Below are 17,040 nucleotides of genomic sequence, written 5' to 3' on the forward strand. Positions count from 1 at the left end.
TGGACAGTCCACAGCCTGGTAAAAAGCAGCCAAACTAGAGTCCAAAGTAGCATGATTAAAGTCCCCAGAAATGATCATAAATGCCTCAGGGTGCTGTGTCTGCAGCCTTGCTGTGACAGAGTGAATCCTCTCACATGCAGCGGCTGCGGCTGCCCTCGGAGGGATGTAAACACAGATGGTGATCACGTGACTGAACTCCCTCGGCAAATAATATGGCCGCAGGCTAACGGCTAGCAGCTCCAAGTCCGGGCAACATAAGACTGTCTTTAGGGAGATATGTCCCGGGTTACACCAGCAGTTGTTCACATAAATGATGAGTCCCCCACCTTTGCCTTTCCCGCATGCTTTATTGTCTCTGTCGGCTCTCACAGCAGTGAATCCCTGCAGGTCCACGTTAGCATCCGGTACAAGGTGTGTTAGCCATATCTCCATAAAAATAAATAAGCTGCTCTCCCGGTAAATCCGCTGATTGTTCAGTGCGGATAGCTCGTCGACTTTATTCGGCAGCGAGTTCACATTCCCCATGATAACGGAGGGAATGGATGGTTTGTAGCGCCGCCGGTTGTCCGCTAGCCTAACCTTTAGCTTAGCCCCGGCTTTGCAGCCTCTGGGTTTCCTCCTCAGCTCCGCCGGGATGGGGTGTCATATCCTGGTTCGTCCCATTGTTTTCAGGGCCAGCAGCTCCTCTCTCGAATAAGAGAGAAAACTGGCTCCTGGTTGCATGTTAAAGTTAAAAATATCCATGGGATATGAAGAAACAGTGTGTTTGTCTTCGTAAGAAGAGCAGAAAGTAAAAAGGTGGAAAAAAAGAAGAGGTTAAAAGAGCTAAAAACTACAGAGCTACTGGAGAGGCAGCTGTCTCACACAGAGCCCCACTAGATTTGGAGGGATTGACATTAACTCTCTGGGGTCGAGAGCTTTACCAATGAAGCTTGGCAAGTTTCGAATGAGTAGGTCATGTATTTAGATGAATATCTTTGCGAGTTTTTAATCATGCAAGCATGATTAAACATATTGACAAACTTTATACTTTACACTTTCCTATGTGCCCACTGCCAAATAATATAGTTTTTAAATTACCTAAATTAGAAGAAACATGAAACTTGTCACCTTACTCAGTCACACTGGAGTCGGAGCGTTGAGTGCCCACTTACATATTCATAAAAGACTATTCACATGGTGATGATATGATAATCACTTTCACTCTTTCGGTTTCGACTGGTTTCTCTTTCGCTGTGGAAACGCCCACCATAAACAGAATAAAATCCATCAGCCATAGTTTAGGCTACCTGTTTGGAGGTAAAACTTGTTGTGAGATGGCATAGCGAGTTGATGCTCAGGAGGTGCTTCGGATGATTCAGGACAGCGATTAAATTTCAGGACAGCGATTAAATTCATGAGTCAGGACAGCTATTCAATTCAATTTTGAGAACTGCTGCACTGATGATGAGCAGTGTCATTTTGAACTTCGACTCAATCCAACCAAAGATTGACTCAAGTAAGTGTAAATATTTATTCTATTTGTTATGAGCATATTAGTTGTTTTATGTGTGCTGTAGCATACGTACGTATTCCCACCGGTTCCGCTGACAGACGGCTATCCGACATTGGTAGACTAGGCTGTGATGGGGAAAGGTGGAGGTGGCTTTGCTAATTATGACGAGTACGACAAAATTACTGTCGTGGCTTAAATCCGCGAATGGGAGCGTGGATCAGGAGAGAGGGAGAACTGAAGAGGACGTGTGAGCCGAGCGCAGATGCTAATGACAGTGGCAAAAACAGCCCCAGAACTGCTAGCAAATGGCAGAAACCAGTAAGGAGGAAGTATGACGAAAAATACATAAAACTGGGATTCATTTGGAGCGGGACAGAGGAGCTGCCCAGGCCGCAGTGTGTTGTATGCGGGGACGTTTTGAGCAATGAGTCCATGAAACCATTGCATCTCAAACGGCATCTTACAACCAAACACACAGCACTAAAGGACAAACCAATGGATTTTTTTTTTACGAAAACGTGATGAACTGAAGCAGTCCAAGTCCACCATTTTGTCCTATGGTACACCTGTAGCCAAAGCACAGGAAGCTTCATATCGTGCCAGCCTCCTGATCGCCAGAGCCGGTAAACCGCACATAATCGGGGAACTGCTGTGTTTGCCATTAGCCAAAGAGATGACACGTATCATGTGTGGAGAGAAAGCTGCCAGAGAGTTAAACTTTTATGTGCAATTAATTTTATTTGATTCATTATTTAAGGACAGTGTTTTATTTTCCTATATTTAAACACAGTGTTACTGTTCAAAGTACTGTGTGTAATGTTACAGTGGCCAACAATATTAAATATACTTGTTAAATAAAACCTCCGCCTTGTTTTTATTGAATACTTAGGCCTACTACGCTACTGTATTTTAATGTTGGTCATTATGGTGGTACTTGGAGAGCCAAGTATTTTCTGAGGTGGTACTTGGTGAAAAAAGTTTGAGAACCACTGCTGTAGTGCATACACAGGAAAAAAATGACTGAGCAATTTTTTCCAGAGTTAAAAGTATTTTCCTCAAAAATAGTTAATTTTGCTCTATTTTGAGTTTAGAGAGTAAAATTTGGAGTTGGAGCAAAATTAGAGTAATTGTGTAATAGAGTTGGTTGTGGCTCTGAACTTAGTAAAATAGTACAAGAGTTAATTTCAAGACAGTGAATAGAGTAAAACTTTAAAAAAATATATATCAATGATTTTTTTTTTTAAAAAGCAGTTTTAGAACTGTGTTGGAACATCTCATCTCATCTCATTATCTCTAGCCGCTTTATCCTGTTCTACAGGGTCGCAGGCAAGCTGGAGCCTATCCCAGCTGACTACGGGTGAAAGGCGGGGTACACCCTGGACAAGTCGCCAGGTCATCACAGGGCTGACACATAGACACAGACAACCATTCACACTCACATTCACACCTACGGTCAATTTAGAGTCACCAGTTAACCTAACCTGCATGTCTTTGGACTGTGGGGGGAAACCGGAGCACCCGGAGGAAACCCACGCGGACACGGGGAGAACATGCAAACTCCACACAGAAAGGCCCTCGCCGGCCACGGGGCTCGAACCCAGACCTTCTTGCTGTGAGGCGACAGCGCTAACCACTACACCACCGTGCCGCCCGTGTTGGAACATGTAAAAAAAAAAAAACATTACCTTACCCACTGTCATCTCTCATCTCATTATCTCTAGCCGCTTTATCCTGTTCTACAGGGTCGCAGGCAAGCTGGAGCCTATCCCAGCTGACTACGGGCGAAAGGCGGGGTACACCCTGGACAAGTCGCCAGGTCATCACAGGGCTGACACATAGACACAGACAACCATTCACACTCACATTCACACCTACGGTCAATTTAGAGTCACCAGTTAACCTAACCTGCATGTCTTTGGACTGTGGGAGAAACCGGAGCACCCGGAGGAAACCCACGCGGACACGGGGAGAACATGCAAACTCCGTACAGAAAGACCCTCGCCGGCCACGGGGCTCGAACCCGGGCCTTCTTGCTGTGAGGCGACAGCGCTAACCACTACACCACCGTGCCGCCACACCTTACCCACTGTGTCAAACCATTTTGATCACTTGACCTGATGGGATTAAGAGTTGGCAGTGGGAGGGGTTTTCACTCTTCTCATTGAATGGAGTGGAATTTTTTACTCTTCTCATTGAATACCCCTCCTACTGCCAACCCTTTATCCCAAAACAATAGGATATAAATTTGTTGATTTGCCAGTTAATTGTCCAAATCAATGGAGCAGATTTCAGTTTTTGTGCTTGATACTTTCCTAACACTGAACAGAAATCACCTCAAGTGATCAAAACGGTTCACCACAATGGGTAAGGTACTGTAAATGGTTTTTCACACATTCCAGCACAGTTCTAAAACTGCTTATTACAACATTATTATTTTTTTAAAGTACAATCATGACATACATACTACATAGATATCATTGAAGCTGACCTTGTGCTGAATACAAAAAGTCATATGACTTTGAAAATACTGCTTAGATTTGTTGAAATTGACAACAAAATCAGAGCATGCCAAAAACCATTAGTGCCAGAAAATACCCTCAGACCCTAGAGGGTTAACTTTTTAATCCACTTGTCCAGTCAGACAAACAGCAAAATTTTTCACTTGTCCTGACTATAACCTTATTACTGTCTTTACTAGTTCAATGAAAGGAGAGTGGTTAAAGTTTATCAAAAAGCAGGTATACTTATGATAATCATTACACTTTAACGATTTATAATTTTTCAATAAAATTCAAACTTTACTGTGACAAACAAAAACTATCCAATGCTCCATTATGGTGCATGTGGTGTTATAACCCATGACCTGATCTGCAATTTTAACAGTTGGGATTGTTGTTCCTTTCGACGAAATGAAACCAAAAGAAAACAAATTGGACATGCTAAGGGTGACAGAATCATGTGAATGAAAACAAACTGAGTTCGGCACTGTTGTAAAATTCTCGCCAAATATTTTACGACAACAATTGTGATCATTAATGTGTACCATACAAAAGAAAAATACAATAAATGTCAGAATGAAATGAAGATTCACCACAGATATTTTTATTTTATTGAGGTGTTTGATTGCCTTTTCTCCGATTTTGATGAATTCAAAGTCTAACAATCTATAAATTAGATATTATGACGTGGTTATTTTTACACATGCATCTTCTGTAATAACATGGCTGGATCACTGAGGTGATCGAACTAGTTTTGTTGGAACTTTATTGATGTAACACTGAAATAATTACTATAAAAATTTTGATTTTCAACAAATATTCAACTTGTCCCATTGGATAGGCAGATATGGATTTGACTTGTCCAGACCAAACATTTGATTGTCCCGGACAGCCAGACTACCATTAATGTCGAGCCCTGCAGCAGCTACCATGGTTTTTCACTGGAACTAAAAATAAAGCAATGGTCAGAGCATACCCACGAGAGACAAAATACAAAATCAACATGAATTGCTTCTCAACTGCTAGTCTGAATGTAGGGTTATGGTTGGAGTGCATTGTTCCATCAGAGCACTTTATTTCATTATCGTGAACACTGTGGAAACTTTCAGCTGTACACAAGAGCACAAGCTGTTTTCTAAACATTGCACTCTGCTCTGTTCTACACTCAAGAAAAGTGACCAGCTGCAATTTTCCTCGACTGAATGACAGTTTGAAAATAAAAATGGAAGCATGAAGTTGCTGATGTCTTCAAACTCTCCTTAGTAACAAGTAACAAATGATATCCTGTCAGCAGCAGCTTGGGTACTGGCTCCCAAAAAAAAAAAAAAACCTCCATTTTGAGGAGGTATAAATATTCATTTCTCAGCACTGTGCTATTCTGATGCAGGAGATGGACTAGCTGGTGAGCAATTTCTCCTCTAAAAAGGAAAAATAATGACCTTTGTGACCTCACAGCTCTAACTGGTACAGGACTGAATTTAATAATGGTTTTTAAGAGCCAAGGACACATCTTACATGGCATATAATTTCCATTACCAGTTGACAGTACACTGTGCGCTTTTTGGCTGCCACTTCTCACCAGAGCCTTTTGTTTGTTTGTTTTTTCTTTCTGTGTTTATAGGTTTGATGTTTGTTTTCTGATTTAATGTTTTGCTGATTATGGCATAGCTCCAGACCCAGTTTTGAGCGTCGGTTTCTCCAGGCCTTGGTCCACTATAAGTGATGTGTGTTTTCCTGCTCGCTATGTACTGCGGTGCGCTTATTGCTCTCGTCAACATCGGGGTTTCCCAGCACTCTGTGCAGCGATGCAGGGTGTCTACAGGTTTGTCCAAGTTAAATTTAAGACTTTTTCATACCATGTTCCAAAAAAAATTAAGACCAAATCTAAAGTCACGCAAAAACGTACTCTTTTGAAAAAAAACTATATAATTTAATGTAACTTATTGTTCTTGTAAACATTGACCAGAAAACACTATTCTAGTAGAAGTACTTCATTTCTTTTCCTTGACAGGCATTCACACACTCAGAACACAATATAAGGATCGGATAAACTTCTAACTATGTGACAATCAGAATGCAGTCACAACGTTTGAATCCAACGCAACAATGTGAAAATGTGAATGAAGTCACACACAGAATCCAATGCAACAGTTTTTTTTTAAATTATTATTTTCTCTGCTTGGGAAGTCACACTGTAAGCAGAATTGTTCAATTCCATCTTTGGTCAAACAACAATGCAGAAAACAACAGTTAAACAATGTGAATGCACATACACCTGAAACTTCGGCTCACTCACTTGAAAGGTCTGCTCACTTGCACTTCTTAAAACACTTGGAACGATACCCACACACAAACAATACTATTCTCTCACATGCACGCAATAGAATATATTCTCTCTCTCTCACACACAATATTCTCTTACATCACGCAGATCTATCCTCTTCTCCACGACCGTTAGTGGTGGCAGCGCTGAAGTCAGATATTTGAGGCTGATGCTCGCGGCCTTTAGCAAAAGCAACGTGCTTGGCGCTCTTCATATGAGAGTCCACCGCTCTTATCCCCGTTGTGCCCAACTTAAAAGTCTTACAGCATGCTACACAGTATGCCTCGTTGGCATCTTTGGGTACAGCTTTCAGCCACCACGAGTATTTTGCATCTTGCAGCCAGTTATCATTAAATTTACATTTACCCATTGTGGCTCGGACTACCCTCCATCAACAGATCAGGCACTGAGTGGTTGTCAAGCACGCGTGTGTCTAGCAACCGGTGGATTCGGAGCCTGCGCGGTATAATTGTGAGCATCAAAAACGATTAAACTTTTTCCCCATCCAAAGTGTACCACATTTTAAAGATATGACTGAGTAAAATCTCCATAAATTTAAGATTGAAAATTTAAGACCACGGGGTTTGAAATTTAAGACAAATTTAAGACTTTTTAATGGCCTTATTTTAGGAAAAGTAAATTTAAGACTTAAGGACCCGCGGCCACCCTGAGCGATGTTTCTGTGCTCACTGTGTAGATCCATGGCGCGGCATTCCAAGCGCTGTTGCCCGGTGGCATTACGGTGGCTTAGCAGGACATACCTGTGTTTTTTTTTTTCAGTGGGACTGTAAACAGCTACACCACTGGAGTTACATCCTGACAACTGTTGGAGGACTTTTAACTTGGTTTGTTTTTGTAACTGTAAAGTGACCTTGGGTGTGAGAAAAGCACTATATAAATTAACAACAACAACAACAACAACAACAGCAGCAGCAATATGACAAAGAGAAGTGATGGTGCTGAGACACACCACGGCAAAAGCAACCAAACAGGACAGCAAGGAAAGGACGTGGATTAACCAAGCAGGAGCTACACATGATTCAACTTTAATCAGTTCATTCTTGTCTCCGATCAATTATCCCTCCTATTTGACTGGAATGAAATGTTGCAGCCACACGACTCTTTGCTGATTAGGCTGAATTCCTTACATTTTCCTTAAAAGTCATTCCTTAAAACCTTTAAAGTTTTTTACCTGCATGATGAAGAGCAGTCCTCCCACCGCTGTCCAGAGCATCTATAACACATTTACTCTGTAGGAACAAAAACAAAATTATGTCAGGAACTTGACCAAAGGCTGACTGAATCAATCTAGGGATGTTAACCGATGACCGTTTGACCAGTGGTTGACCGAATCAACGTCAACCGTTTTTTTTTTTTGGTTGTCGGTTAAAAAAAAAAAAAATCAATCGTTTTGAAGCTGCCGATTTTGGAGCGGAGAACCTGGAATTCTGTGTTGTAAACGCTTGGGGCATGCCATGCAGTGTAAGGATGACAGCTGACAAATCAGAAACACCCATTCAGTCATGTCCCGCCCTCCCGCCCCAGTTGAAGACAGCTGACAAATCAGAAACACCCATTCAGTCATGTCCCGCCCCAGTTGAAAACAGCTGCCACTCGGCGAGAGAAAAGTGTAGACACAGGCTTTTTAGCTTACAAATTACTATTCTGTTTTTTTTTTTTTAATTATTATTAGAAGGCACATGGACTTTAGTCCTGCCTTGGCCAGTGCATTCTGAAAGTATGTTTCGGTCTGTAGCCAACAATGCATGTTATTGCAGATCATATCTCTCCACACAAACTAAAGGCGCAGATGCCGACTTTTTCACGGCTGAATCGTGCAGATCCGATTTTTTTTTTTTGGGGGGGGCGTTGGAGTGTCTGAATAATTTAATCAGAGTAAATTCTGTATTAAAATTACTAAATAAGCAAATGCCGTTGAAATTATTCAGACACTCCAACGCCCCCCCCCCAAAAAAAATCGGATCTGCACGATTCAGCCGTGAAAAAGGCGGCATCCGCCAAAAGGCGCGCTGTTTGCATCCCTGTTAAACTCATAGGTTAACCAACTTTAACCAGCTAATGAGGCTCGGTGGTCGGTCAAGATTTTTTTTAGTTTTCGCCATCCCTAAATCAATCACCTTAGATATCTTACTGAACTTCAAATTACTTTAAAAGGTGCACTCCAGCATAAAACTAGCATGTATTATTATTTGTTTTGTAGTATGCTCTCTCAGAGCAATATAAAAATGTGAAAGTTATTATAAAATATAATTTGTGATAATTAGGGGAAAAAAGTCTCAATTTTTCCGTTTGCTACATTAAACACCGGTTTTGTCTTTAGCTTACTTTACTCAGTTTGGCTGCTGAACACTAACTCCGTCTTACACCAATGATTCAGTTTTCCAGCTACTGTAACTCCTTTCAATCAAGCCATGTACCCATTTAATAATAGATTTGATTACAGAGTGAGAATTTGTTTGCTGCCATTGCCAAATATTTGTTTCGAAACCGGTTGTATTTGAGTTTTTGTTTTCTTTTTAGCACCGTCACTGGTAGAAGGTGGTGAACCACTTTTTTTGCTAACCACTTATGTTGCTTTTGTTACACTATACTTTGTGATTACGTTCAGTGCTGCAGAAATAAAATGTTTTCAATTATAGCGTTGCGCCTGTGTTCAGTCATTGTTCAATTAAGTAATATCTGTAGTTCCTCCAAGAGTATGTGTACCCTAATTGAGAAAGTCTGCTCTTATTGAAGCCATCACCTTAGATATCTTAACTGAGCTTCGAATTAATTTAAATGAGCATTTCAGCATAAAACTAGCACCTACAGTGGCAAGAAAAAGTAAGTGAACCCCTTGGAATGATCTGCCTTCATATAGAAATTTATCTGAAAACATGGTCTGATCATCCAAGTTACAATAATGAACATAGACAATCTGTTTTAAATAACACACAATTCTAATCTTCAATACCTTTATTGAGCACAGCTATTAGTCAAGTCAAGTTTATGTGCATAGCGCTTTTAACAATAAATATTGTCGCAAAGCAGCTTTACAGAATTTGAATGACTGAAAACATGAGCTAATTTTATCCCTAATCTATCCCCAAAGAGCAAGCCTGTGGCGATGGTGGCAAGGAAAAACTCCCTCAGATGACATGAGGAAGAAACCTCGAGAGGAACCAGACTCAAAAGGGAACCCATCCTCATTTGGGCAACAACAGACAACATGGCTATAACATTAACAGTTTTAACATGAAGTCAGTTTTGTTGATGTTATAACTCTTCATTGATGGAAACTTGAGTGCAAAATTGTTCATCACAACTGCAGTCCTAAAGTTAGCAAGTCAACTGTAGTCCTCAGCCATAAAAACATTACTGTAAGTGTCCAGAGCATCTTCCAAGTGTGACTTTCAACTGTCCATATGGGGCCGTCCTCCACAGGAGCGATGTGATTAGACTCCCAGACATAGGGCATCAGGATGGATCAGGCAGGTCCGACACAGTGAACCCAGTGATCCAGTTAAGGAGCTAATTGTGGGGATTATGGAGGATTTCCATATTAAAACATTCCATATTAAACATTCACAGAGCTGATGAAAAAAAATAAAGTGAACCCTTGAGTTTCATAACTGGTCAAACCTCCTTTAGCAGCAATAACCTCAAACATGCGCTTCCGGGAGCTGCAGATCAGATCTGCACAACGTTCAGGAGGAATTATGGACCATTCATCCTTATAGAACTGTTTCAGCTCAGCCATATTCTTAGGATGTCTGGTGTGAATGGCTCTCTATTGGAGTAAGGTCTAGGCTCTGACTGGGCCACTCCAGAAGGCAGATTTTATTTTATTTAATTAATTAAATTTTTTTTTAAAACCATTCTGTTGTAGATTTACTTCAAAGTTTAAGGTCATTGTCCCATTACATCACCCACCTTCTACTGAGCTTCAGCTGGCAGACTGCCACTCTGACATTATCCTGTAGGATACCTTGATAAACTTGGGAATTCATTTTCCCCCTTGATGATGGCAAGCTGTCCAGGCCCTGAGGCAGCAATGTGGCCCCAAATTATGACGCTCCCTCTACTGTACTTCACCATTGGGATGATGTTTTCATGTGCCCTTTTACGCCATACATAGCACTGTGTGTTCTTCCCGAATAATTCAACCTTTGTTTTATCAGTCCATAAAACATTTTCCCAGTAGTGTAATGGAGTGTCACGATGCTATTTGGCAAACTTCAGGTGTGCGCGTTTGTTTTTGTAGCAGTTTCCTCCATAGTGTCTTCCCATGGACACCCTGCCTGTTCAATTTTTTTGCATATGGTAGACTCATGAAAAAAAGATATTAGCCAGTTCCAATGATTCCTTCAAGCCTTTAGCTGTTACTAGGGTGGTTCTTTACCTCCTTGAGGATTCTGCATTGAGCCTTTGGTAAGGCACCCACTTCTAGGGAGAGTAGCCACAGTAATAAATTCTCATTTGTCTAACTGTGGACTGATGAATATCTAAACTCACTGAGATTTCTTCATAACGCTTTCAAGCTTTATGCAAATCAACAGTTCTTGATCGTGGGTCTCCCGAGAGCTCTCTTTTTAAGGCACGTTTCACATCAGCGAAACTTCTTGTGAATAGCAAACTCAAACTGTTTGAGTATCAAAGTAGCTCTAACCCACATCTTCAAACTTGTTTCATTGATTGGACTCCAGATTTGCCAACATCTGATGTTATTAGCCTAGGGGATTACATTTTTCCAGCATACACTGAGTGGTTCAATAATGTATTCAATACAGAAAAGAACAAAGCAATAATTTGTGTTATTAGTTAAAACAGATTGCGTTTGTTATTTAACTGCAACTTGGATGAAGCTCAGACCACGTTTTAAGATAAATTTATACATAAATGCAGGTGATTCCAAAGGGTTCACTTAAGTTGTCTTGCCACTGTAATATTAATATTTAGGCACTGCCTAAAAGCAGAGCTCTCAAGTGTATGAGCAAAATATTTACAAGGGCAGAAAATCAACTTGAATAGAATAATAAGATTATAGCATATGAACCATCAACTTGTGTCGTGACATGTATTTGACATAAATAAACTGCTGTATTGTCTTGTGACAGTGATACCAATAACGAGATGCGCATTTTATTTACATATTATTTATTCCTTTCTTTGACACTGCATACCATGTGCCAGAAAGGACACCACGTCATTTATTATGGTGTGACTCTGCTGGGTGCCTGGTAGAGAGCAATGAACCAGCACTTTCACTTTACATCATTACTATACAGTTATGATCAAATATTAAATTTGATATTTGAAACAGTTATCTGGTTACATCGGTCACATCCATGCACTTCGGAGATTGCAGCTGCAGATTATGCGCCTTTTACTGATTAGAGCTCAATCACAGCGCATACAGTGTTTTGCAAAAGTATACATCCCCCTTGGTGTTTGTCCTGTTTTGTCACATTACAAGCTAGAAGTAAAATGGATTTTTTTTTTTTTTGGGGGGGGGGGGGGGGGGGGGGGGTTAGCACCATTTGATTTACACAACATACCTACCACTTTAAAGGTGAAAACTGTTTATTGTGACACAATGTGTTTGTGTCACAATAAAAAAAAAATCAAATCAAAGTGTCACATGATCCATCACATGATGTCTGTATAAATCAACCTGTTCTGGAAGGACCCTGACTCTGCAACACTACTAAGCAAGCAACATGAAAACCAAGGAGCACTCCAAACAGGTCAGAGACAAAGTTGTGGAGAAGTATGAATGAGGGTTGGGTTATATAAAAATTTTATACATCTCCCAAACTTTGAATATCCCACAGAGCACCATTAAATCCATTATAGCAAAATGGAAAGAACATGGCACCACTACAAACCTGACAAGAGAAGACCGCCCACCAAAACTCACAGACCGGGCAAGGAGGGCACTAAATCAGAGATGCAACAAAGACACCAAAGATAACATTGAAGGAGCTGCAAAGATCCAGAGTGGAGATGGGAGTATCTGTCCATAGGACCACTAACTGTACACTCCACAGAGCGGGGCTTTATGGAAGAGTGGGCAGAAAAAAAAGTCATTGCTTAAAGAAAAATTAAAAAAAAGTGTTTAGAGTTTGCCCAGCAGCATGTGGCAGACTCCTCCTCACACACATGGAAGAATATTCTCTGGTCAGATGAGACTAAAATTGAACTTTTTGGCCATCATGAAAAATGCCATGTGTGCCACAAACCCAACACCCTGAGAACACCATTCCTACAGTGAAGCATGGTGGTGGCAGCATCATGCTGTGGGGATATTCTTCATCTGCAAGGACAGGAAAGCTGGTCAGGATTGAAGGAAAGCTGGATGGCACTAAATACAGGGCAATTCTGGAGGAAAACCTGTTTGAGTCAGCCAGAGATTTGAGACTGGGATGAAGGTTCATGTTCCAGCAGGACAACGACCCTCAACATACTGCTAAAGCTACACTGGAGCGGGTTAAAGGGAAACATTTAAATGTCTTGGAATGGCCTACTCAAAGCCCAGACCTCAATTCAATTGAGAATCTGTGGCATAACTTGAAGATTGCTGTACACCAACGCAACCCATCTAACTTGAAAGAGTTGGAGCAGTTTTGCCTTGAGGAATGGGCAAAAATCCCAGTGGCTAGATGTGCTAAGCTAATAGAGACATACTCCAAGAGACTTGCAGCTATAATTGCAGCAAAAGGTGGCTCTACAAAGTGTTGACTTTGGTGGTGGGTTGAATACCAATGCACACTTCAGATTTCTGTTTTTGCATCTTAATTACCTTGCCTGCGACAGAGTAAGCTGGGTGAGGTATTGTTTTGGGTTTCTTTGTTTTTTTTTGTTAACAATATTACGGGAAAACGGCTGGATCAATCTTCATGAAACTTTCAGGATAGATGGGCATTGGTCTCAAATAGAACCGCCAACATTTTGAGGGTCATTTGGTCAAGGTCCCCAAAAAGGTCAAAAATGTTTTGTTGTGGCTACTACCTCATATAGAGGCACTAGCCACTACATCATTGTGCTGTAAGAATGCAACGATCGCGCACTGCACATACACGTGACGATTAAAATGTCCAGTGAGTGTATACAATTTGGTTCACCATTCAAAATAAATAGACTAGACTAAAGAACCTGCTTTCAGACATATTTATGCTTATTACAGAGGGAAAGTATGTTCCACTGAGCTCTAGCACCGGGCCATTTCCAGGAAATAAGAGTTTTGGTCATGGCGACAGCGTGTGCATGTCAGCCTCGGTTTGGAGGTTTCAGTTTCGAAAACTAAGAGGCAAGAGTAGAATAATATAAAATACAGACACTTGGTATATTTTACTTCTGTGATTTTTAAATTGTTCGATTTTGAATTATGCTTCATTTTTGTGGCTACTGCCTCAGAGTAAATATGCTATATTTACTGTATGGACATGGGATCAGAAAACAATTTTATTTATAAACAGTAGCCACATGTACCCATAGGGTACCTGTTTTTTTCGTGATATCTTCCTTCATATTCATCATAAGTGCTACCAGACGAGGTTTGTTTTGCCTGGCAACACTTGTTATTGCTCGTGTCACAATAAAAACAACAATTTGCACCTTTAAAGTGATAGGCATGCTGTGTAAATCAAAATGGTGCTAACCCTCCAAAAATCCATTTTAATGCAACAAAACAAGAAACACCAAGGGGGATGAATACGTTTGCAAGACACTGTACATATAAGGACCCTCAGTAAGACAGACTTTGCGAAAGCCTTGTATTTTGTATCGCTTTTCTGGTTTTGACCCTGTTTGTGTTTTTATTGTGTACGTTTGTACGTATGGATGCCGTACAGCCAAAGCCATCAAAAATCAGATCGCTGTATTACCATATTCTCTTAAGTATGGGGCTCTGCTCCGCTATTACGTGTGTTCTACTAATGGATGGCTAGATAAAGAAGACTGAAGGGATGAATGGACTGGATTGGATGGATGTATGGATGGTATTGGATATTGATGGACAGGATTGAAGAGATTGATGGATTGTACTGGAAAGATGGATGTGACTGTGTTTACATGCTAACAAATTTGAAAACAATCCACTTCCTTTACAGATGTTGAATGAGCTGTTAATAAATTTAGACGAAAACAGGAATGCAGGTTTAATGCTGCCAACAAAGATTGCGAGTCCCGTTTTGTTGCCTCTTTTTTTTTTTTTTGGTCTTACAGGATATCCATCCCACCACAGGCGTCAACAAATTATTCTAAGGTTTATTCTCAAAATAAGTTACTTAGTTATGTAGATATAGCTGAATTTGGACTCCAAATTCCTTCTAACCTGAGTCATGCAAAGATAAAACTATATCACAGTGCTGTACACATGTGAATATAGGTCTTCTAGATTGTCAGAGAAGCTTCACTTCTGTGTTTATGCCAAACATTGAACAAAAACCACAATTCCAGCCCGGAATGCAAAAACAGTGCTGACAAAATGCTGGAAATGTCCATGTTGATGAAACCTTGAAAAAATAAAAGCACAGATAGCTTGCTGTACAGGGTGAGCCCAAGTCTGCAGATATTTACACATGCAGAACAGCACAGCTCTCCTTTGCTTAACTTTATGCTTTCAGATGGAAAGGCATTTGATGTTCAGCTTGGGTTGTGGATGTTATTATGGTTTATTACACAGCTTTGTTGAACGCTTGATTCTGATTGGACAATTACAGCATTCTAGAGTCTGTTATTTTGGTATAACAGACTGTTGCTATGTACCATGTCACTGGTGGAAGCAATAAAATCATTTTCTTAAAAATCAATGTTTTGTATCAAATCACTGATTTCTTTAACAAGTGGCCCTGTACTAAGAGGATGGTGCACAGCGAGCCGGTCATTCTTGTGAAATAAACCCCTTCAGGGTGATTCAAGACCCCTCTGCTTCACATCGGGGTCCTGCATCACCCCGTCAGGGTTTATTTGACGATAAGGACTGGCTTGTGTCAGCCCTGTGATGACCTGGCGACTTGTCCAGGGTGTACCCTGCCTTTCGCCCGTAGTCAGCTGGGATAGGCTCCAGCTTCCCTGCGACCCTGTAGAAGGATAAAGCGGCTAGAGATAATGAGATGAGATGAGATGAGATGAGAAGGACTGGCTCGCTGTACATTAACCCTTGCTTAATCACAGACCAAACAAAATGCAAAACAGCGATTAATTGTAAATCTTTGTGGAACATACAAGTGCTTTGTTGGGCAAGTGTACTTGACTGTAAAGCTGCTAAGCCTATGCATAAGTCAAGTCAAGTCAACTTTATTGTCAAATATGCTATACATGCTCGACATACAGCACAGATGAAATATCAGTCCTCTCTGACCCACGGTGCAAACTGGCAATGCAATAAATAAAAATAGAATAGTTGAAAAAATATAAACAGTATAAACACTCTAGATAGGAACTAGACAGACTAAACACTCAAACAATATAAACAGAATAAATAAACAGTATAAACACTAGATAAGAACAAGACAGACTAAACACTCAGACAATATAAACAGTATACACACTCTAGATATGAACTAGACTAAACACTTATATATACACACACACACGCGCGCGCGCACACACAAATTGGTACAAATAACCAAACAGTCAAGGGCACTTGAGGTATAGCAGGGAAACATGAAACATGAAATAAGCAGAATAAACAAACTAGCAGCTGTTAAGGTGAGGTAGTGCGGAATAGTGCAAATGAGCGAGGTAAAGTGAGCTGTGCGGTCCCTTTGTTCAGTGTGTTAATGAACGATGAGATGTACAGTTGTGCTCATAAGTTTACATACCCTGGCAGAATTTTTGCTTTCTTGGCCTTTTTTCAGAGAATATGAATGATAACACAAAAACTTTTTCCCCACTCATGGTTAGTGGTTGGGTGAAGCCATTTATTGATAAACAACTGTGTTTTCTATTTTTAAATCATAATGACAACAAAAAACATCCAAATGACCCTGATCTAAAGTTTACATACCCCAGTTCTTAATACCGTGTATTGCCCCCTCTAACATCAATGACAGCCTGAAGTCTTTTGTGGTAGTTGTGGATGAGGCTCTTTATTTTCTCAGATGGTAAAGCTGCCCATTCTTCTTGGCAAAAAGCCTCCAGTTCCTGTAAATTCCTGGGCTGTCTTGCATGAACTGCACGCTTGAGATCTCCCCAGAGTGGCTCAATGATATTGAGGTCAGGAGACTGAGATGGCCACTCCAGAACCTTCACTTTGTTCTGCTGTAGCCAATGACAGGTTGACTTGGCCTTGTGTTTTGGATCGTTGTCATGTTGGAACGTCCAAGTACGTCCCATGCGCAGCTTCCGGGCTGATGAGTGCAAATTTGCCTCCAGTATTGGCTGATAACGTGCTGCATTCATCTTTCCTTCAACTTTGACCAAGTTTCCTGTGCCTTTGTAGCTCACACATCCCCAAAACATCAGCAATCCACCTCCGTGCTTTACAGTAGGAATGGTGTTCCTTCCATCATAGGCCTTGTTGACACCTCTCCAAATGTAACGTTTATGGTTGTGGCCAAAAAGTTCAATTTTGGTCTCATCACTCCAAATTACCTTGTTCCAGAAGTTTTGAGGCTCGTCTCTGTGCTGTTTGGCGTATTGTAGGCGAGATACTTTGTGGCATTTGCCTGGTTTTAACAGAGCCCCTGATTTTCCATTTGTTAATCACAGTTTGAACA

The 17,040-nt window shown here is 40.8% G+C and overlaps 1 protein-coding gene across 1 annotated transcript in view; it reads right to left on the minus strand.

Annotated features, from left to right (window-relative positions):
* Positions 1–17,040, minus strand: part of rai14 (retinoic acid induced 14) — a 223,541-nt gene that overhangs the window by 72,519 nt on the left and 133,982 nt on the right. The window contains 1 exon segment of the mRNA XM_060935956.1: positions 7,509–7,566. Within this exon segment, the coding sequence (XP_060791939.1) occupies positions 7,509–7,566 (58 nt within the window).

This window comes from Neoarius graeffei, chromosome 12, assembly GCF_027579695.1.
Source record: "Neoarius graeffei isolate fNeoGra1 chromosome 12, fNeoGra1.pri, whole genome shotgun sequence".
NCBI lineage: Eukaryota > Metazoa > Chordata > Actinopteri > Siluriformes > Ariidae > Neoarius > Neoarius graeffei.